The 22,160-nt window shown below is 34.9% G+C and overlaps 1 protein-coding gene across 1 annotated transcript in view; it reads left to right on the top strand.

The window, feature by feature from the left end:
* ITCH (itchy E3 ubiquitin protein ligase) overlaps positions 1-21,427 on the top strand; it is a 38,131-nt gene extending 16,704 nt beyond the window's left edge. The window contains exons 7-23 of the mRNA XM_015817005.1: positions 56-281; positions 1,846-1,941; positions 2,811-2,985; positions 3,667-3,727; positions 4,535-4,619; positions 5,642-5,770; positions 7,432-7,504; positions 9,057-9,128; positions 9,301-9,389; positions 10,501-10,660; positions 11,618-11,751; positions 12,540-12,680; positions 13,415-13,535; positions 14,487-14,591; positions 15,582-15,678; positions 18,200-18,272; positions 18,793-21,427. Coding sequence (XP_015672491.1) covers positions 56-281; positions 1,846-1,941; positions 2,811-2,985; positions 3,667-3,727; positions 4,535-4,619; positions 5,642-5,770; positions 7,432-7,504; positions 9,057-9,128; positions 9,301-9,389; positions 10,501-10,660; positions 11,618-11,751; positions 12,540-12,680; positions 13,415-13,535; positions 14,487-14,591; positions 15,582-15,678; positions 18,200-18,272; positions 18,793-18,892 — 1,937 coding nt within the window. The 3' untranslated portion in view covers positions 18,893-21,427. The remainder of the gene's footprint in view (positions 1-55; positions 282-1,845; positions 1,942-2,810; positions 2,986-3,666; positions 3,728-4,534; positions 4,620-5,641; positions 5,771-7,431; positions 7,505-9,056; positions 9,129-9,300; positions 9,390-10,500; positions 10,661-11,617; positions 11,752-12,539; positions 12,681-13,414; positions 13,536-14,486; positions 14,592-15,581; positions 15,679-18,199; positions 18,273-18,792) is intronic.
* The last annotated feature ends 733 nt before the right edge of the window (positions 21,428-22,160 follow it).

The raw sequence follows: 22,160 nt of genomic DNA, 5'->3' as shown, positions 1-22,160 counted from the left end.
GGTGTATCAGAATAAAAGTAATCATTGCCTTCTTTCCAATCTGTATTCTCTGCAGCATATGCCAATGGCCCTTCTTCCATAGAATCAGAAGAGGCTAATAAAGAAACTGTGCCAATCGCAAGCACGTCAGCAGCAGAACCAAGTTTTGATGGAGGAACTGCAGGGACAGCTCTTCCTGCAGCAGCTCCTTTAGCTACACCACCCATATGCAGACAAGTTCAGCCAGCAACTCCCATTACACAGCCCCAACATACAGTTAGCCAAGGTCCTCTTCCACCTGGGCAAGTATTTGATGTTATTATATTCTGTATTATAAGTATTTTTGTAGCTTAGCATCTTTTCCTCTGAAAGACAGCCCTTTCTTTCATCTCTTTCATGTCTGAAACCACCCAAAATATGGTTCGTATACTAAGAAATATAATTCTGCCGCTTATAAACCAGTTTTTAAAGTTCTTTATGAAATCTGATCTGATGACCCAAATATCAAAATTCCTATAGCAGGGGTGTCAAACTCAATTTCATTGAGGGCCGCATCAGCATTGCGGTTGCCCTCAGGGGGCCGGGTGGGAGTGGCCAGGGTGGGTGTGGCCTACTGGATGGGCGTGGATAGAGTGGGTGTGGCCTACTGGGTGGCTGTGCCCAGCTCTACATCGTTCGCGTCAACGGTGCCTGTGGGGGCCTGGGCAGGAGTGGGATAGATCTGAGGGTCTCTGGCAGAAGGGGTTGAGACCAGGGCAAGTGCCAAGGCATGGTCCACTGGAGGAGCCTCACTGTTCCTCTCAGGCCATGCAAGGGGGGGGGGGTTATGGAGCTAAGACTGAATGCGTTTCAGCATAGATGGCCACCACAAAATTGTACATTGGCTCCCAGCTGGCCTGGGCCAGGGCCAAGGCAGAGGGTGGCGTTCCCTCACTGTTTCCAGGATGGCTTCGCGGGCCACATGAAACCACTTCGTGGGCCGCATCCGGCCCCCGGGCCTTGTGTTTGACATGTCTGTCCTATAGCAACAAATGTTGAATGCAGCACCAAAGCAAGATAGCTGATATAAGTCCAGCTAAGCAGGTACAGTTGGATAGCCTTCTGCAATGCTGATGGAAAAATATGGTTTATAATTAAAGATAGTTTCCAACATATAATTAGAAATTATTGGGTAATATGAACTAGTGTGGCTATTTTCCAAGTGGTGCAGCACCTTTAGGTCATCATAAATTCTTGTTCTCAAGTTAGTGTGATATAGTAAAGGTAAAACTGTCTAGATCTGAATGGTCTGCTTCTTATTAGAAGGATTGTAGTCCAACACTGAATTGAAAATATACTGCAGAAATATGAATAGAATGCAGTGAGCAATTCATTGGAATGACAAGCAGGTTTTGTTCTGCTTTTCGCAAAACGTGATAGGTAATGAGTACTGTCAGAGCACTAAATCAGAGAGAGTGATTTAGATCCTAACTGCCAAATTAAGATGGGTAGTTGATGCAAAATTTTTGGCCTGCAATAGTTTGCAGAATTACTGTGAGGTTAAAATGAGAAATTCCTTGTTTGCCACCCTAAATGTTTGAGTTAAAAAACAGACAATTTAAACATGACAAAATATTTTTAGCTTAGGAAATTTGTGAAATTGCAAATTGTTGAAGATTTTTTTTATCAAGGATTGCACTATAGTAATAGCAGACTTACAAATGTGAAATGAAAGCAAGGCTTTGATTTGTATAATGTCTATATATGAAGAAAATGCACTTATTATATATTGCATTTGTAGAGGGGTTAAGAGGCCACCTAAAAATAAGCAACAAGGTGAAGGTAATTTGAACAAATTCACATGTGACAGTTTGTGTTTTTTTCCAGGTGGGAACAAAGGGTGGATCAGCATGGCCGAGTGTACTATGTAGATCATATAGAAAAAAGAACAACATGGGATAGGCCAGAGCCTCTTCCTCCAGGGTGAGCAATTCTTAACTCATGGATTGTTTTTTACTAGGTTGATATTGCTTTGGGAGTTAAATGTTTTATTACTTTTGAATGTTGTTGTTGCTGCTGTAGATTTAGAAATTTGGAACATTCCCAAAGAGAGAAGCAACCTAGAACTAAGGAGAAACTTCCTGACAGTTAGAACAATTAACCAGTGGAACAACCTGCCTCCAGAAGCGGTGAATGCGCCAACACTGGAAGTTTTTAAGAAGAGACTGGACAGCCATTTGTCCGAAATGGTGTAGGGTTTCCTGCCTGAGCAGGGGGTTGGACTAGATGACCTCCAAGGTCCCTTCCAACTTTATCATTATTATTATTATTAACCTGTAGGTATGACTTCAGCATTGTTAGGTTTGCCGTACTGCCCCTACCTTCTTTCTGGTTCAGTAGACAAGAATCAAATCTCATTTTTCATATACTAATATGTTTATTAAATATATATGATACCCTTGAATAATTTAAAAAGAAAAGCCATATTGTTTTTGCTATTACAGACAAAGTAGACATACATAAATAAAGTATAGATGCTTTAATCAAATGCTGGAATTGAAAAACAGAATGGTATAGTGATAGAATTAAAGATAAATTAATCTTTCCTCACTGTTACAAGTAAAATTGAAGAATTATTTTGCTTGACCCATTTTATTTATTTGTTTGTGTGTAGATTTATATCCTGGCTTTCATTCAGGATCTCCAAGTGACAAACATAAAGCTCCCTCTTTGTGTGTGTGTATGTCCTTTATACTGCATGCGTTCTCCGTTTTCTTTCTTCCTTTCTCTGTTTGCTATGTTCTTTGAGGTCTGTGCTGCTTTCATTTAAATATATCATCCTTGTTCTTTAGTTGGGAGCGCCGAGTAGACAACATGGGACGGATTTATTATGTTGACCATTTCACCAGAACAACCACTTGGCAACGACCAACTCTAGAATCTGTCCGTAATTATGAGCAATGGCAACTTCAGCGTAGCCAGCTTCAAGGAGCTATGCAGCAATTTAACCAGAGGTTCATATATGGGGTGAGAACACTGAAGAATGGGTAGCAAATCTAACAGATACCATTAGCACAACCCCATCTAATGAAACTTAACAATTGAGAGAACACTATATTAATTAATTTCTAGTGAGACTCCATTAAGTTTCTAAAAACAAAGCAGTACAATAAAATTTAAATGTAATTTGCTTGATATACATAGAAATTACTGTTTTTCCTTCTTTTACAGTTTTGAAAATTATTTCTGCTTACAATATTATTTTGAATAATGCGTTACTTCAGAGAATTATGACTTAGATATTTCAGACTGTTTTATGCCTTTCTTGGAACAAAACAAGTAATATTTAGCAGAGTTTTTAGATTATGAGCATAATTTATTCAAGAAAGAGACTCGCATTGGCAATATTTCATTGCATTTGCAGAATTTCACCAGAATTCAAGTCTTATTTTGTAAAGTATCCCTTAAATCTTAAACCCTAGCACTTATATTGTATTAATTTTGTTTATAAAAACATCTAAAGATTGCCTTGATAAGTTTCTTATCTCCTGCTAGAAAATCTTAGCCAGCGTTGGGCCTTTTAATTCTTAATTAACACATCCTCTAAACTTAGGGTCTTGAAAGAGAAATCTTGCTTTAAAATGATATATGTATAGCACTAGGACAGTTTAATTAGTGGTTATTAAGATGTGTCTTCTTGTGATTTAGAATCAAGACTTTACACAGAATAAAGAATTTGATCCTCTTGGTCCCTTGCCACATGGGTGGGGTAAGATATTTTTAAGTTCTAGTTTCTAGTATCACTTATTTGGAATTTATTCTTACTTGTTTTATTTAGTAATCACGAGGATTATTTTTTTCTTATCTGACATTCATGACCCCAAAGTTTACATGCCTTGGCACTTAGATTCATAACCCATATAAAAAAAATTATTTATGGAGTTAATGCATAATGTCAGTTTTATTTTTACTATTTTGCATGCAGAACTGCATAATTTTTTAAAATCTGGAATCGGGATTTGACCTTTGTTTCTTAAGAGATAAACAATGAGCAGAATATATTCTGTTGAAGGGGCATTACTCATAAAAAAGTGAGGCCTATTTTTTTTCTAAGAGTAGATTTACTCTTTGTTGCTCTTCAATGATACCTTATAAAAGGGATTAAGCTTGTAGATCAATTTAAATACTTCACCTATATAACTATTACAAAAGATCAGATTTTCAAGTGAAGCATTTAAGATTAAAACCAACAAGTAATTTCAGAGCTGCCAAAATGCAGTTGAGTGGTGTCAAAATAAATGCTTTCTCAGTGAGAATTTCCATACTTGCAATTCCTTACATCCTCTGAAAGGTTCCATTTGAGTAAGTTCATCTGTTCATTATCTCCCAATTTCATCTCCTATTTCACATTCTAAGCTTTTCCTTAGAGGGCCCTTCCTTAGAGGGGAGGGGCATCCAGATTGGTATAGTGCATAACTGGGGTAAGATATTTTCCATGAACAAACATGCCCACATAAATATTACTTAGGTATGACTTATATCAAAACTAACAATGTATTATTTTATTTTCTCTCAGAAAAGAGAACAGACAGCAATGGCAGAGTATATTTTGTCAATCATAATACTCGCATCACACAGTGGGAAGATCCCAGGAGTCAAGGGTAAGATCCAGCATTGTTCAACCATGTTCCAAAAAGTATGGGTTTTTTTCCCTTACAAGCAGTGAAAGAAACATTGAGTACTAAAACAGTGATTTCCAAGCTTTCCAGCTTGGTGGCCCAGCCCGGGGGTGGGGAGATGTGAGTGGTAGGTACGTACACACAACCCCATTTGTGCAAGCAACATGTGTGTATGAAGCTCCACTTGTGCGAGCGCTCTCCGCTCGATGAGTGGAACTTAACATATGCGTGCTTGCACATCTCTACCATAGCCCAGTTTCGAACAGGCTGAAGCCCGGGGATTGGGGACCCCTATACTAAAAGATTTGTAATTTATAAAGGTATGGAGAATCTTACTAAATCTTACTAAAACAAGCAGCTGTACTGCAATAATAACTGAAAAATCCACATGCATTGAGTAGAGTGAAGGTATCACATTTGCCTCTTTGGATCCTCTTTGGACCCTGTGTAAAATATTACAAAGTTTAAATGTTAATATTCTGTTAAGATGCTCTATAATTGCATGTGACATACAGAATGCTTGCAGCATCAGTGTTTGAAGTATGAGTTAAAAGAATGATTATTTCTCTTGTCCATTTTGTTGAATATTTAAATGGTAAAAATGAAAAACAGGATGAAATTTAAGTTGTAACAAGTGTCTACTACCTTATGAAATGTTCACATGTCAAGGCATATTTTGAGTTTAAAAAATCTTTACAAGAAAGAAGAGAATGGCAAAGACACACCAGCTGTAAGGAAAACAGTGTTATTTGTTCTCTTTGATAATCTATTAAGGAAATATTGATCTCTGAGCAGGAATAGCAGGATTTTTTAATGTTCCTTTAATAAATGTCTCTTTTCCCCCCTTTTAATGATGCAGTCCCTTTGAGTGGCTGGTAAATGGTAGTGGACAATTAAAATTCTGCTCAAATAATTGCTAGTTTGAATTTAAGATGCAGATATGATTTGCATAGTCTATCAGTTTTGTAACATGCAGTTCATATCTTTTGTATCTGTTTTTATAGTCAATTAAATGAAAAACCTTTACCAGAGGGCTGGGAAATGAGATTCACTGTGGATGGAATTCCATATTTTGTGGATCACAACAGAAGGACAACAACATATATCGATCCTCGTACTGGAAAGTCTGCTCTGTATGTTTTTTCCTCCTAAAATACCAATAGTGTTTAGGTAGCCTGTAAAAAGGGGCAGGGTTAACACAAAAGTGGTTGGGTCATCTTTTTTATTAACTAAATTACATTGCTATTTTCTGACAAAATATTATTTGATAATACTGATTAATATGCCAGTCTGAATATAGCGCTTTTACTCTTCTAAATACCCTTCATTCTCAAGGCAGGTCAGATTTATTTCTGCTTTTGCACAAATTTCTAAAACAAAACAAGATAATGTTTAAAGGGAATTATTTTTCAGTGTTTAATGTGAACACTGTTTTAATGTAAATGCTACACTGCTAAATCCATTTAAAATTAAAAGTGGGGTGACACTGAACATTAGAGATATTGGCAAATATATTTTTCTGTCATTTCGTTTTATAATTTGTGCTTATTATCCTTGCTTTCAGTAAAATTAGAATGGAAAGAAGACTTCCAATTTATCTTTCTTCATCACCTTCTTCCCCTCCACTTTTTTGGATCTTTCAGTTTAATTTGCACTTGCTGGTTGTATGTTAGGAACACCTGAAATAGTAACAATCAGTTGTAATGAGAGAAAAGGAATGGATGAAGTAGACCAGGGTTTCTCAACCTTGGCAATTTGCAGATGTGTCGGCTTCAACTCCCAGAATTCTGAGTGATGAAATCCATACATTTCCAAGCTACCAAGACTAAGAAACACTGAAATTTCTTTATTCTGGTTCTGATGCCAGGATGAAAGCCCTTCTTTTCTGGGATAAACTGAATTCCCATGGATCATCAGGACCTTTTTTTTTTTTTTTTAAGTACTATCAGGGAGGAAACCAGATGCCCCTTGGCTTCTTTTACAGTTGGGCAGTGCTCTCTAGTCTCCTTGGGAAGACTGATAAAAAGGAACAGGAGTTAAGAATCAAGTTTAAGCTGGAAGATTGCTTAAAAGGCAGGAGGCAGGAAATAGATGACTGGCTGAGAAAACAAGTTAAGCAACTTTCAACTCTTTGAAATAGTCCTTCTATTTCCAAGAAGAAAGTTTATATTTAACATAAGATAGGAAATTGCTGTTTTAAGTAATGGTTTTTTTATGGAGAAATATTTTATTGTGAGGAGGGATTTTATTTTATTTTATTTATTATTTTATCAATCAATCAAATTTAGTTGGTGCCCACCTCGCAGTTCAGACTACTCTGAGCAGCTTACATCCAGATAAAACAAACATTCAAAGATTATAAATATAAAAATGGATTAAAATTACAAAAATTAAAATAAGCTAAAAAACAAGAGTTTGAAGGGCAGAGATGAAATTGCCTTCTCTGTTAGTGTACCAACCACCTCTAGCCAGCTTCTCTTTCAGGACAACATGCCAGTTGGCATAGCCAGGTTTTAAGGCTTTTTCTGAAGTCTAAAAGAGAGGAAGCAGATCTTATGTCCTGGAGCCCTGGAAGAAAAGGCTCTTCTCCTGGATCCCACCAGCCAGAATTTCTTGGCTGATCAGATCCGCCGTAGGCTGTTTCTGCCAGCACAAGTGGGGTGGGCCAATTCCATTGGGGAAAGATGGTATGCATTCTGATAGCATATTTTTCTGTTCAACTTTATTTAGTTATTTAGGCTTAATTGAATATACATTTGTGCTCAATCAGTGTCACCTTGCTTTTTGTTTCCAGAGACAATGGACCTCAAATAGCCTATGTTCGTGATTTCAAAGCAAAGGTCCAGTATTTCCGATTTTGGTGTCAGGTGAGAGATACTTCCCTTTGGAAATGTAATCATGAAGCCCTTGCTATCATCTGCAAAACATTTAACCTTGCCTGAAATCATGCAATTTGTTACGCCATATTGTGATTTGTGTAAGTTAGCATGTTATAAAACATGGTTTATGAGTTAGTATTCCTTTTAATTCAGTCATTATGACTTATTCAAACATCATGATTAAGCAAATCAGAGCTTATAATTGTCTCTATGTTCAGAGTAAGAAACATTTATATAATGCTTTCTGAATTATACATCAGGCCTACAACTAGATTTCTATGTCTTCGATTTTCTGAAGCTGATGTATATTAAAACAGCTCCACAAACATGAGGGTTGAAGAGGGGGAAAAAAAGAGTTGGGTTCTTCTCACTCTGCAGTGATTTTTCTTTTTTAAAAATTGTCTTGATCTGTAATGCTCTGCAGACCCGAAACAAATGAACCGCTCCTTCCTGCCCCATAACATTTGTTGGTGACTCATTAAAGTAGCCTGTTGGTCACTATTAAAACAGCCTTGTCTTTTTCTGGGTTTGTAGAGTTGCTATGAAGAGGCATCCATATTTGGGAATCAAATTTGAAGTATTCACAGTGCTAATTACTCCTGAATTTATTAATATTATAAAAATAGAATAGAATAGAATAACTTTGTTACTTTGAATGTACACTAATCGGCATACATTAAAATGAAATTTCGTTGTATACAGCTCTCAAAGGGTCACCACCTCCGATATACACTATATAAATATGACAAAAATAAATAAATACAAAATTATGCATATACCCACATATATGACACAGAGAAAACCAACAGTCTAGTTTGGATTATGTAAACATGTGCATGGTGAGAAAAACAAAATCTTGCGAGTTTACCAGAGAGATGGCATAGGGAACAAAACTATTACAGAATCGGGTAGTCCTGCTAGAAATACTTCGAAACCTCGTCCCAGAGAGGAGCAACAGAAACAAAAATACCAATGTGATTAACATTTATATTTGATTATAAAAGTATGTTAATGGGGAAATTACAAAATTGGCATGTCACCTTTTTCCAAAAGATTGCACAGTAATACTTTGTTTTCAGATCATGAAGATAGCATTGTTTCTTTATAGTGAGTTCACCATTTGTCCTTTGTATTATGAATTTGCCTTGTTGGAGAGTAACCCTTTTGCATGAAGATATATTTCTTCTGTGACTCTGTAGACCAACTTGCCACATCTTTCCCTGCACATATAAATTATAATTTTGTTTACAGTTAAGATTTTCTTGATTATCAACTTTTTTACTTTTTATATATCAGACATTGCCTGTATCCGTATTTTATCAGATGCGCTACATGAATACAAAATAAATGCAAGAACCTTTCTTGTTTTGTAATAAGAAAATTGCTGGGTATGAACATAAAGTGCCTCCTATTCAGGATAAGTAATTAATTTATCCACAGTTCCTGCTGAGAGTGTTTGAGAGAGTGCTGAGAGTACAATATGTTTGTAATTATGATTATCTAATATGTGTGTTTTTCAAATGTATTTCTTACATTTCAGCAACTGTCTATGCCCCAGCATATAAAAATAACAGTGAGCAGGAAAACACTGTTTGAAGATTCATTTCAGCAGGTAAATAAGCTGAAATTTTAAAACTAAGTAGTATATTTTTTTTCTAAAATTATTTGATTAGCATTTTTTTCTAATTTCAACTTGTGTCTCTGCCTTACATGTGCTTTAATCTGAATAGCTATGTAAATAACTACTAACATTCTAAGTAACATTCAATTTTTTTCTTGTGAAGATAATGAGCCTTAGTGCCGTGGATCTACGAAGACGCTTGTGGGTCATTTTCCCAGGAGAAGAAGGCTTAGATTATGGAGGTGTTGCACGGTAGGTATGACTTAATTCATAAAACAAGCCCATAAAGCTGTAAAATTATGCTGTAGAAAGTTGTTTAAGAAATCTGAGGTTTTACTTTTTTCATTATTGCCCCAATATGTTAAAAGGCTTTTTTTAATGCCCTCTGTAAAATATAGGTGAAGTATATACAGTGAGGTTCAAATTTAGTTATATTTTCTATAAACTAAAAACAAATTTGAGAACAGTTGGAATTGTTGCTAATTTAAGAAGCTACTATCATGCAAACATTTATTTCAGTGCAGTATTCATCATAGTTCTCTATATACTGCGCATTCAATCATCCTTGCCTACTCCTCAGATCATAAAAGATTTCTTATACAGCCAAATACATAAGAATATTACCTATTTGTATGAACTTCAATCTCGGAACTAAACACCTTGAAAAATCAACATCAGGAATGTGATTTTGTAAACTAAAATATGTTAGATATTATACAACAATTTGGATAGCATTAATTTTATTCAATACTCTTAAGCAGTACAGTTCTTAATAGAAATACATGGAGATTTCAAGAGTAGTGATTGGCTTATGAAAATAAAACTTTGTGTTGTCATAGAAATAAATACAATAAAAAGAATTTGTCAGGCCCGGACCACATGTTGAAATTCCAGTTAAATTGATTTATTATGTATGCCTGTGTACAGGAATCTAAGCACTGGATAAGGTTCAACAGAATTCAAGAGGGGTTGAATTTAGTCCATTTGTGACTTTATAGAGACTCTAGGTTGATTCTTATTTTGACTCTGCCCTTAGTTTCTGCCATTCCTTCTCCTACAAATTTCATCCAAAAGCTGAACATTGTAAATTATTTGTTATTGATGCCTGACTTGCAGGTAGACATCACTGAATAACTCTAAAGTTTCTTTGTTATAAGCTTGTGTGATGTTGTCTATCAGATGCGATATTTGTTGAAACTCATGGCACAGATGCAAAAACAAAGGCATATTTCAAACTTGTTAGTTTTTTTAGGTATTAACGCCAAAGAAATGTATACACATTGTCTTAAATTTTATGTTTGTTGTGTGTGTATGTGTGGGTTTTTTTCGTGGTGTTGACTGTGAGTTCTTTATGTGGTTTCAGGGAATGGTTCTTTCTATTGTCGCATGAAGTGCTGAATCCAATGTATTGCCTGTTTGAATATGCAGGGAAGGATAACTACTGCCTACAGATAAACCCAGCTTCTTACATCAATCCAGATCATCTGAAATACTTCCGCTTTATTGGTAGATTTATTGCTATGGTGAGTTCAGTGCATGGAATAATACTCATAACACATTTAAAATATTATAAAAACCACATAGCAAAGCTGAAAACAGTTAATTCTAGAAGACGAGAATCTGTCCATTTTCTTACTTTTAAAATAGGAAGCAAACCTTATGTAAATATATAATTGGATATTACCAAATTGATATCCTTGACAGCAGTGATCTTTCTTGTATTCTATCCAGTGTTTTATATTTGAATGCTCGATATATTTAAAAGCCTGCCAAGCTTTTAATTTTGCTATTCCTCTTAATACCTGGTAAGAAGAAAACATTGCCTTGATAAAAAATCTATCATATATCTTGGATAAGAGTGCTATTAGAATAATCCTTTTTTCTGAATTTATTCTGAAATGTTGTAAAAAAAATGAAGTTATTTTAGGCTGCCATATGTTTTGTTAAAATAGGCTATCTACATGAAATTGTAGAGATGTTTTCAGTACTTTATAATTAAATGTATCTAAATTATATTGAATTGCATGTTGTAATAACTTGCAAATAAAAGTTAAATTATTCAGCATTGTTCACTGGGTTAAATAATCAGGGGCTGATTATAGAGCAGATCATAAACTACCTGTGTACAAGTTTCAAATCAAGTTACAGCAGAAGAACAAAGTCAACCAGTTTCCACAATATGATCTTACGCTTTTAGCATTCATTTTCAAGGAAAACATACAGAATCTCTTTGACATCTTGACTTCATTAATTGGAAAACAGAAGAATTATTCAATGAGATGTTAAGATAATATGAAAACACTGCTAAAGAGGGGGGGGGACAAAAGAAAGAAAATTGAGACTATCATTGTAGCATATATTCTATTATGGGATTCCTTTCGTGAAATTTTCTTGCAAAGTGATAGGAATAGCATAGATTTCAAATCAGATACGCAGAGTGCAACGAATATAAGATAAGTAATACTTTCTATCCTTTTCAGGCATTATTCCATGGAAAATTTATAGACACAGGGTTCTCCCTACCTTTCTATAAACGTATCCTCAACAAGCCAGTTGGATTAAAAGATTTGGAATCTGTAGATCCTGAGTTCTATAATTCCCTCATCTGGGTTAAGTGAGTTTCTTATTTCCACTTTTTGAATATTAACTTTATCCAAATAAATGTCTACAAATTAGACCAAATTAGTAAATATTTAAGTCTCACTGAAAAGTTACTTTGCTCTTCATATTTGAATTTACATTTTAATGAAATATTTATTAATTTTTTTTGTTTATTCAATTTATGTAGCCACCCATTTCACATGTGACTCTGGGTGGCTCACTAGCTACATACCTCCATGGGATTCCCAGGCCTAATTATAGAACCATGTCTTTGGGATCCTCCAAAAGGCAAATGATATTTTATGAAGTTCAAGTATTTAGAGAGATTGATATTTCTAATTTTGATAGCCTGTAGATGTTTAAATCAGACGATAAGTTGTAAAACAGGATACGCCATTCTGTGCCAAATAAAACCTCAACATTCTTTTGGGGGGGGCTCTTTTGTGACAGTGTATCATTGATTTTCATTGGCATGTTGTTTCATAGTTTGAAAGATTTAGGGGTTAGATGCATTGACCCTCCATTGGGCTCAACACAACTGGTTTCTATTTAAAAAAAAAAAAAAACCTTGTCAAAATGTTGACTCCATTAACTGTTGTAATGGCATTATGCCAATGTCACTCCACTGGTAACCTTCAGAGAATAATATAAAAAGGAAGCATGGCTCATAGCTTCAGAAAAAGAGTGCTGATTTTAAAAGCTATGAACTATATTCTTAAGCCTGATATTGTTTATTGTCAGACTATCCATAGTAAAAAATATTTTAGTAATTAATCACACTATATGGTATTGACTTTATAGGGAAAACAATATTGAAGAATGTGGCCTAGAAATGTATTTCTCAGTTGATAAAGAAATTCTAGGTGAAATAAAGAGCCATGACTTGAAACTCAATGGTAGCAACATCCTTGTTACCGAAGAAAACAAAGAAGAATATATTAAGTAAGTTCAAAATTATTTTAAGTATTTTTAACCATAATTTTTATTGGATTCAAGTTGCTATTCTCTGATTAGATCTCTTTTCATTCATGCATACAACTTGGACAGAGTAAAACTACTGCTGGGTGGGGGGGAGGAGGAGATTTTTTCATCAATTTCATTTTTCTCCTCCATGCTATTCTGCAGCATTGTTATGGGGAACTTCTGTCTTTAAACTACAACTTCCATCAACCAATCACCATTGGCCATGCTATCTGGGATTGTAGAACTGTAGTTGGCCATTTCTAGAGCACCACAAGTTTCCCACTCTTGCTTCAGAGCCCTGATCAGCTAATTTGTGAGAGAAAGGGAGCCAAGCTTCCTGTATTCTTAGATTACATTTCCGTATGTGTGAGTGTCCAAGGGCTGTGTGTGTGATGCAGTTTGCCCATATGTGCCTTAATCTTCTTGTCCAAATTGCAATTCACTAGAACTGTATAACTGAATATAGCAGACCATGTGTCCTGGTTGAAGTACACAAGGCTGGAAATTAATTGTGTCCTTTTGCTATGGTGGTAACACTTCAGCTATATGTTCTGCAAGATTTTATGTTCCTTTGTTCTTGTGTGCTACCTTTTCAAACAGTGAATGACTTCAGTATTTCAAATTCCTATAGTTTTTCATTAATTAATATTATAATTCATCTGAATCAAGGTGCACTTGGCTGTTGTCATATGAGTGTATATTTTCTTTTCAAGGCTGGTAGCAGAATGGAGGCTTTCCCGGGGTGTTGAAGAGCAGACACAAGCTTTCTTTGAAGGATTCAATGAGATTCTATCACAGCAGTACTTACAATACTTTGATGCCAAAGAACTGGAGGTAGACCTTTAAACCTACAATTTGGACGAAAACTTCTGTTCAAGGGAACTGATGAATTGAGGGACAGTTTATTTATTTATTAAATTTATATGCCACCCATCTCACTATTCAAAGTGATTCTGGATAGCTACTGTTGCTACTGTTAAAGGCTAGTGTATTTTAATCTGTGGGCTACCAAATTTTAGCAAAAGTTTTAGTTTACCTTATTACTGCTGGAATGGGGAGAGTATAAGACAACTATTGCAATTAGTTTTAACCAGACAAGATGCAGATTCACTGCCATCACTTTTATTCTCCCATCTCTCAAAAGCAGTTTGAAGCTAATCCATCTTCCTTGAAAAGGACACAGTGATTTCTCCCCTATACAGTGTAAAAATAGCTTTCAAAAATTTCTTCTGATTTATTCCTCACATCCATGGTTTTATTTTGTATTGCGTGGCTGGCTGCCAGATAATTTCTTAAATAAATAGAATAGCTGAAAAGCAATTTAAGTAGTACTTTTTTTTTGCATGTTTTCCTTTTTAAGTACTGTAATAGCAAATTGGATAGACCTTTAGTGGCTGAAAGTTAGAGGGAGAAGGAAAAGACTGAGTTAACCTGAGACAGGGCAGTGCAGAAATCGTCATCATTGTGAAATCTACCTTGCCTCTAGGCTCTCCAGAGCTTCCCCACTTTAAGGAAGAACTAGTATTAAAAGTCACTTGGAATGAACCTGCAGCAGAGCTGGAAATAAATTGATTTGGCTGTATGAGATTTGATCCATAAACAGCATAAGACTCTTTGTTTTGCAGCCTCTTTTCATTTGCGAAAAGAGTTGGCTTAAACCTGTCACCGTGGCTTAAGTGATGTTTTCCCTTGCATTGCAAATCATGGAAAATAAATACGTTAATCAGGTCTTCACTTGTGTTGTGCTTCTCCACCCTCTTCCTCCTCCTCCTCCCCCCCCCCCAGGTACTTTTATGTGGAATGCAAGAGATTGACCTGACTGATTGGCAAAGACATACGATCTACCGGCATTATACCAGAACAAGCAAGCAAATAGTGTGGTTTTGGCAGGTTTGTAATGCTTAAATACACATCGTTTATCTATCCTGTCTGTCTGTCTATTTATTCTATCCTGCTTTATTATTTTTATAAATAATTCATGGTGGCAAACATTCCCCGTACTTCCTTCTCCTCCTATTTTCCCAATAACCCTGTGATGTGTTTATTCCTAAGGCGGGACTAGAACTTAGTTTCTCAGTTTCTGATGTGATAATTTTACTGATGGCTATACTGAGAAAGTAAAACCCACTTCAAATGAATGTTTGAATAATATTCCTCTTAAGCTAAATTATATTGTCTTCACTATTTCCAGATGTGAAGGCAATATTTTTATATTCTTTTATTATGCCATAAATTTAAGATCATGTTATCTGAACATCAGGTAATATGTTTATTCAGACAAACATTTCAAATTTTCTTAGGGTCTAATAATTTTGCTAGTTTTTTTCCTACTGTTCCATTACAAAAAAGTAAAATATCAAGGTGAAAATTTATTATGTACATTTTATCTCTTTTTGAATGTGCATCAGTTGTTAATAGTTGACAGATGCAACTTTTTCATCTAAATAAAAATATAGTATTTTCTTTTTTAAAATTTTGAATTTTTATACATTTTTGCATCAGTCTTGATTCCTGACAAATACATGGATAAGTCCTTATAGCATTTTTTGGAAGTGGTTTACCGTCGCTGCCTTCTTAACACTAAGCGAGAATGACTGGCCCACAGTCACCCAGCTGGCTTCTTTCCTAGGGCAGAACTAGAACTCATGAACTCCTAGTTTTTAGCTCAGTGCCTTTAAGTGCTACTCCTAACTAGATCTCAAATTTTAGATCATAATGAAATTATAGAAATATTTAATACTTCAATGTAAACATTTAAGCTTATAGAAGGCTGCAAATGTATTAAAAATAATTGTTGATTTAAGACAGCTATGGCTGTCAACACTTCATGAATTGGCAGTAGATATTGCAAATTGTTTTAAATGATCTATTTTATTTCAGTTTGTGAAGGAAATAGATAATGAGAAGAGAATGAGATTACTACAGTTTGTTACTGGAACATGTCGATTGCCAGTTGGAGGATTTTCTGACCTCATGGGTAAGCAAAATTATGTGAGCCGGATTAGCATAGTTTGGGCATAAGCTCAAGTCATTGGGCATTCATATATGAATTTGGAAACATTAACATCTGTTTACCAGCTTCCTTTTCACAGATAATAGCTTAACTAATTATCTTTGACAAGAAATGAGCTCCCAGTATAATCATTTTTAAAGTGGGGTACATTGCACATGGTTCATGGATAATAGAGGTGTGAATGAAATGAAAAAATAAGTTTTGCTTCAATTCAAATAGCGCATGCTGGAAATTCTGTTTCATATTAGCCACAGTAAGGGCAAAATAAAATCCAGAATGATTTACCTATTCTGGATTCAGATAAACGAAACCCTGAAACAGTTGTGGATATTCTGACTATATAAAACAGATGACTATTAAATTGGAGCAATAAGTTTTCTGTATTTATTGGCCACTTTAGACTGTACCTAACATGCTGTCTCGTCACTGGGAACTTCCCTCCATGGTCATTTTGGCTTGAGCTGTAGATGAGACTGGACAGCTGCCTGCCACAGCGACAACTGCTTATATTATCAACCAGGCTATTTTTGTACCCAAATTTAGCACTGTTTGGGAAGAGTGCTAGATCTGTGTTGAGAAATAGCCTGACTGATCACAAGGCTGGTGCATTTCAGTACCTGCAGTCTGTCAGTTGGGCAAATTATCAACCTCCCATTAAGGAAGCTACACACATTCATTCATATGAAGTTCAGCTTCCCCACACAAATCTTTACAAAACCACCAACCTGGCCCAGATAGAAATTGGATACTCCATTCGCAAGAAGCAATATCCAGCTAAAATAGAACACGAAGTATTTTTTAATATGTAGATAAGCCACATTCTGGATTCTGTCCAGGGCAAAACATCTAAAATGTATGTCATTCTATGCAAGGAATGGGTTGTGGAAAGAATATTGTGCACATCTTCAAAGGGTAAGTTTTACAGTATTGTTGAACAATTGGCATACCTTACTTTAATGGGGAAAGTATTTTCATTTTACTTGAGCTTCTTAAGGATTGATTTTAAGGACGGTTATTTTTAAGCCTTGATAATTCTGGCAACTTAAGTTATTGCAAAAGAAAGGTTGGGATTTCTCCAGAACAAAGTGCTGAGTATTGTAGGAGAAATAGGAATAGGAAAAAGTATTTACCCTGCCTTACTCTGTATCTTTGCATCATTTCACTCTTTGTTGGCAGTAGAATAACTGAATAAAATCCCATTTCTTCAGCATTTTGAAGAAACATACTTCCTTCAAGTACATACCCCTGTACTATTGGAGGCATGGTTGTTTATGATGCAGAATGAATCACTTTAGAAATATTAGAAGACTGTACTGATCTATTGTGGTTGTGCAGTGCTTCTAAAACACCCAGAAACATGAATACAACATCTATGGCTCATTAAAGCATCCAGAACTGTTTCTGGATCCCAAACATTGCACATTTGTATGGCCCATATTATTTTGTAATTAAATTGACCTTTATCATAATTAACGGCAAACTCTCTATGTTTCCTTATGCAACTCAAAATAATATTTGGTTAGCCAGCCTAATGATGTACAGAAGTAGGTATGTTCTACCTTTGTTCTTTACAAACTTCTACAAAGTCTTTGTATGAGGGATCTGGTACTCCCATGCAGACACAATATGCAAAGTTACTGTTAAGCAAACTCCATATGTAGAGGAGATGAACTTGATATGAAAAACCAAAAAGGATTTTAACACGCTATTATATAGCCCAAATACTGAAGAAAACATGGGAAAGAAACTTAGAATAACTCACTTTGACTAGGAGGGAGAGAAATTTTAAAAAGGTCATGTTCAACTTTGGGTGGCTGATGTTCCAAAAAATTGGCACTATCACAGAGAAGGCCCTCCTATGATCCACTATGTTTTTACTACCTGAGGAAACAAGACCTTGAACAATGATCTGATAAAAATGGGGAAAAACATTTTGGAAAAGCAGTCCCTAATTCAAGTTTGGAGACCACTGTAAAAGGCTTTATAAATGACAAACAGAACTTTCAGTTGGACCAAGGAGATTACCAGCAATTAGTTTAGTGACCAAAGGTATTATACTTCAGTGGTAGGCTTGACTACCAATAGTCTGGCTGTTGCATTCTTACCAGTTGCAGCTTCTGAGTCATCTTTAGATGTAGCCCTGTGTAATGTGTGTTACAGTAGTTGAATTGCATGCTGATGGATATGGATCACTGTCACCAAGACCCCCTGGTTTGTGGAACTGGAAATGAATTTCAGGTGCTATGTAAGTCAACACAAATGGAAGAACTTTACATGGAATTGTTTTAATACATTGTCCATGATGGCACAGCTATTTATCAGAAATTAATATGACTACCACTTAATAATGAAACAAGCACAAAAGATCTTACTACTTACTTCTTAACAAAAAATACCTGATCCTCAGCAGCTTTGATTTTTACTGTATTTACTTAATACAACTTAATATCTCTCATATCTTAATTTTTTAAAAAAAATATTTTAGGGAGTAACGGGCCCCAAAAATTCTGCATTGAAAAAGTTGGTAAAGAAAACTGGTTGCCTAGAAGCCATACATGGTAAGTAATTAGATCACTGTTGTGATTCAAGTTACTATTTCCATTATGTAACAATTAGGGCTACTTTTATATTTTTTTGTAAATAAACAGCTAAAATGTTTTAAATCACACAGTTGCATATCATTGTGGTATTGGCACAAAAGTTAAATTTTTCATTTAGAAATAGGGATATAAAAGTTGTTGGATAATTACACTAAAACTGTTCCTATTTCCTCCTTGTCTACTCAGAAGCAGATCTGAATTACACAGCATATCATTAAAATCATAAATATGTAGTAAAAGAGTTAATTGTATAATATATAGGTAGTTCATATGGTATATAGTTAAGTTCAAGAAATAGACTGAAGTGGATTAATGCACAGTGTAGACATCTGAAAATACATATTAGTATGTTGCTGTAACTCAACATCAAAGAAACAAAAAGGCAGAAAAAGTCATTTGTTGAGCTAATGCTCTTATTTTTCTTCTGCATCATTTTGTTCAAATGTTCAGTGTTATTAAGCTTGCTGCTTATTTTCAGTTTCAACCGCTTGGATTTGCCACCATATAAGAGTTATGAACAGCTAAAGGAAAAGTTATTGTTTGCAATTGAAGAAACGGAAGGATTTGGACAAGAGTAACTTTTAATGGAATTTGGATCAGAAGAACATAAATTCATATAGGGTGTGAGTTCTTCACTGCCTCTGCTAGTTGCACTTCTTACTGTAAACAGGACTTGATCTTCATTTATTTAAACAAATGTTAGTATGTAAGTAAATGGATGTTGCTCTGTCATTTTATTCCTTCTATTTTTAGATTTCTTCCAAGTCTTTACAGAAATCCAAAATGATAAACTATAAATGAAATCTTCCTCGACCAGAGGTTATTGTACTTCTGGAGCTATGTCTTGCATCATGTTTATTAACTGGAGTGCATTTTCTTTTCTTTTCTTTTTTCTTTTCCTTTCCTTCCCTTCCCTTCTCTTCCCTTCCCTTCCCTTTCTTCTCTTTTCTTTTTTTTAAAATGACTCCTTTCTCTTCCTGTTTTAGTAACAAAGTATTGCTGCTGAGGAACTGGGAAGTCCACTGGTAGCTGCAGCATTGCAGCAGACTTTTTCTAACAGCACTTGCTTGCATTCAGATTCTGGCGGTGCTAAAAGTATTTCCATTGCTTGCATTATGTGTTCTTTACCCACTGAGGCTTGACTGTTTCCACTCTTGCAAAACATATCCCAAAGCCATCTCTGTTCAAACAGAGTCGACGGATATGTAGACCTTAATGCACGCATCCATAGCATAGCACTTTTATTTATTTTTACCACTATGATCGCATTCCTCAGGTTATTTCTCCATCTGAAGGTGCCTCTTCAAATTTGCAGGAATTTTAATCCATTTTCAGCTAAGTGAGTACTTAGTTTTGATGATGGTACTTTAATAGTAAATTTGAAAGATAATTCTTTCAGGTGGAAACAACTGGAAATTATTTCCAGTCCTTTTTGTAGGTTGAATTTAAAACTATACAAATGGCCATTAGCTATCAATTCTAGTTCTCCTCTAGATGCGGGAGTATTGCTTCCTATTTCCCAGTAGTGGTCTAACCATTGCAACAAAACTGCCTCATGAATATATCTGGACATGCAATCCTGTGCTTGTGTATTTGTAAGTAAATCTTATTGAACAGAGTGAAACTTACTTCTGAACAAACAGGCATAGAATTCTGTTGTAAGAAACTGAGGCACAAAAATTACATTCCTGCATACTTCCGAATACTGTTTTAAATAATTCATTAACTTTTTTTAGAGGGTGGAAATTGTGTGTTATGATTTTAGACTGTTGATCAGCTCTTATTAACAACTTAGGCAGCACTTGGTTTTAAATCTAATTTCAATTTCAATTATTATATTTTTATATTGTCCATTAAAGCTGACAATAGTAGTTAAACTATACTCCCAAGTTTTTAACAAAAGCACTTGGTTCTTTTGCCCAGCATTGCTACCTTGCATCTTTTCCTCCAAGTTGTTAAAATTCTGTGATCTGCATGCTGCTCTGGAACTCAGTAGAAGAGGTGATGACATTTTCAGAAATCAGTAATGCATGTTGATAATTACATACTTGTGTTGTCCTACTGCGTGAGAAGAGCAGAATCCTTTGAGAACTAGCTAGCATAGTCAAAGATCAAACCAATTGGCCAGTAAGACAAGTGTTACATATCTACCCATCCAGACTCTAAGAATGAATTAATTCAGGGCTATTGAACGCTTATGGGCTTAACCAGTTTTATAACTGACTTTTTTTAGAATTCTCATTGGAAACAATATAAATAGCCCATTGTTCTTCCATTTTCATTTCTAAAAATTATGAAAAGAATTTAATTTTCCTCCCTTTCAGTGTACATTCAAAGGAATATACACAGAATTTTTTCTTACACAAATGATATTTTACTTGGATGGAGAAGGTCATACGTTATTCTGGAGAGAGATCTATCTGTGGCGCTTATCAGAATATCTGAAGTATATATTAAAAATCAAGATTTTGGAGGAGAAAAAGCCTTAGAATTCTTTGCTTATTTGTTTTAATAGCATTTAATTATTGAACATTTACAATTCAGAAATAAAATGGAGGTAACAAATAAGTATGGAATACTGTTGATGCTCTACATAATGTTACATTATTCATCTAGTGACCTAGAAATATTGTTAATGTATAAATATACAAAAGGCTTTCTGCCCTATATTTTTAAAATAAAGGATAGCTCTAATTAAAATAGCTGAGGCCCTAGTTCTATAGGGCATGGCTGTTTAATATTTTTATGGCTCAGATGATTAGTTCAAGAAAAAGCAAATGCTTGTATATATTTTTGCAGTCTGGAGAAGTGTAGCTTATTCATACTTTTAATTTAAATAGCTTTTTGTTTGTCTTTACTGGTGCATTACAAGGGGAAGTGGGGGCTGGATATCCCAAGCACAAAAAGTATTTTAAACAGTCAAAACTGAGAATATTCAACAAACGGAGTCTTGACCATGAAATATTTGTTAAAACATTTATTGTAAGCATTGTGCTAGCAATATTTCTAAAATCAGAATGGAAAATCACTTTTGAGGTCCCTTTGCATTGTAATTTTTAAATTTTGTTCTTATGCCTTGTTATGTTGCAATAATAAAAGTCATTTGAGCAGTTTGAATCTCTTTTCATTGTGGGAACCTGAAGGCTTGTGGAAGTATGGTACTGTTGCTGGGTGGAATGGCTTGAACTGTGACAAGATTTTTTTGCTGCAAAGAGTAGGATTTTTTCATTATAAACTAATTCAAAAGTATGTGGCCAGCAGTCAACAGTTCTTCCACATGAATATAAGAACATAGCAATATCTCTAAAACATTAGTTGTAAAAATTAATTTCTATTATATATGTTTCAGTCTGAATATTCTTTAAGCCTTTTATTTCTGGAAAGATCATGACAGGATACATGAAATGTATATTTCCAATTTTTACTGGGTGAAATTTCATCATCAATTATTTTCATTGTGATGTTTACCAGATCACATTAACACATTCTCCAACAGAATTCAAATTGAAGCTGAAGATTAAATTGAATCTATTTGGTATCTTCAGCTCTTATTTTGAGAAGAAACTGTTCCACATTTCTTTCCCAGAATTGCAAGAGAAATCAGAAGCACTAGATTGTAAAATGCTATACTGCAAGCCCAATATTAAATCGTTGTCAAAGTATAAATTCATATACTCAGGTAATTGTAACAATAAAAATTGTTCAAGAAGTCAAATTTCTAAAAAGTATTTAAAAAAATTATGGTCTCATTCTTTGCATGTTGTGACTTTTTCTTCCTGAAAGTTTCTCTACTGTTCAAAAAGTGACAAATGAGTACATTCAGGGGAGGGTTGGAAACCAAACACT

This window comes from Protobothrops mucrosquamatus, unplaced genomic scaffold (genome assembly GCF_001527695.2).
Source record: "Protobothrops mucrosquamatus isolate PMUCROS unplaced genomic scaffold, P.Mucros_1.0 scaffold547, whole genome shotgun sequence".
NCBI classification, from domain to species: domain Eukaryota; kingdom Metazoa; phylum Chordata; class Lepidosauria; order Squamata; family Viperidae; genus Protobothrops; species Protobothrops mucrosquamatus.
The sequence above is the reverse complement of the archived record's forward strand: the minus strand, read 5'-3'. Positions and strand labels throughout refer to the sequence as shown.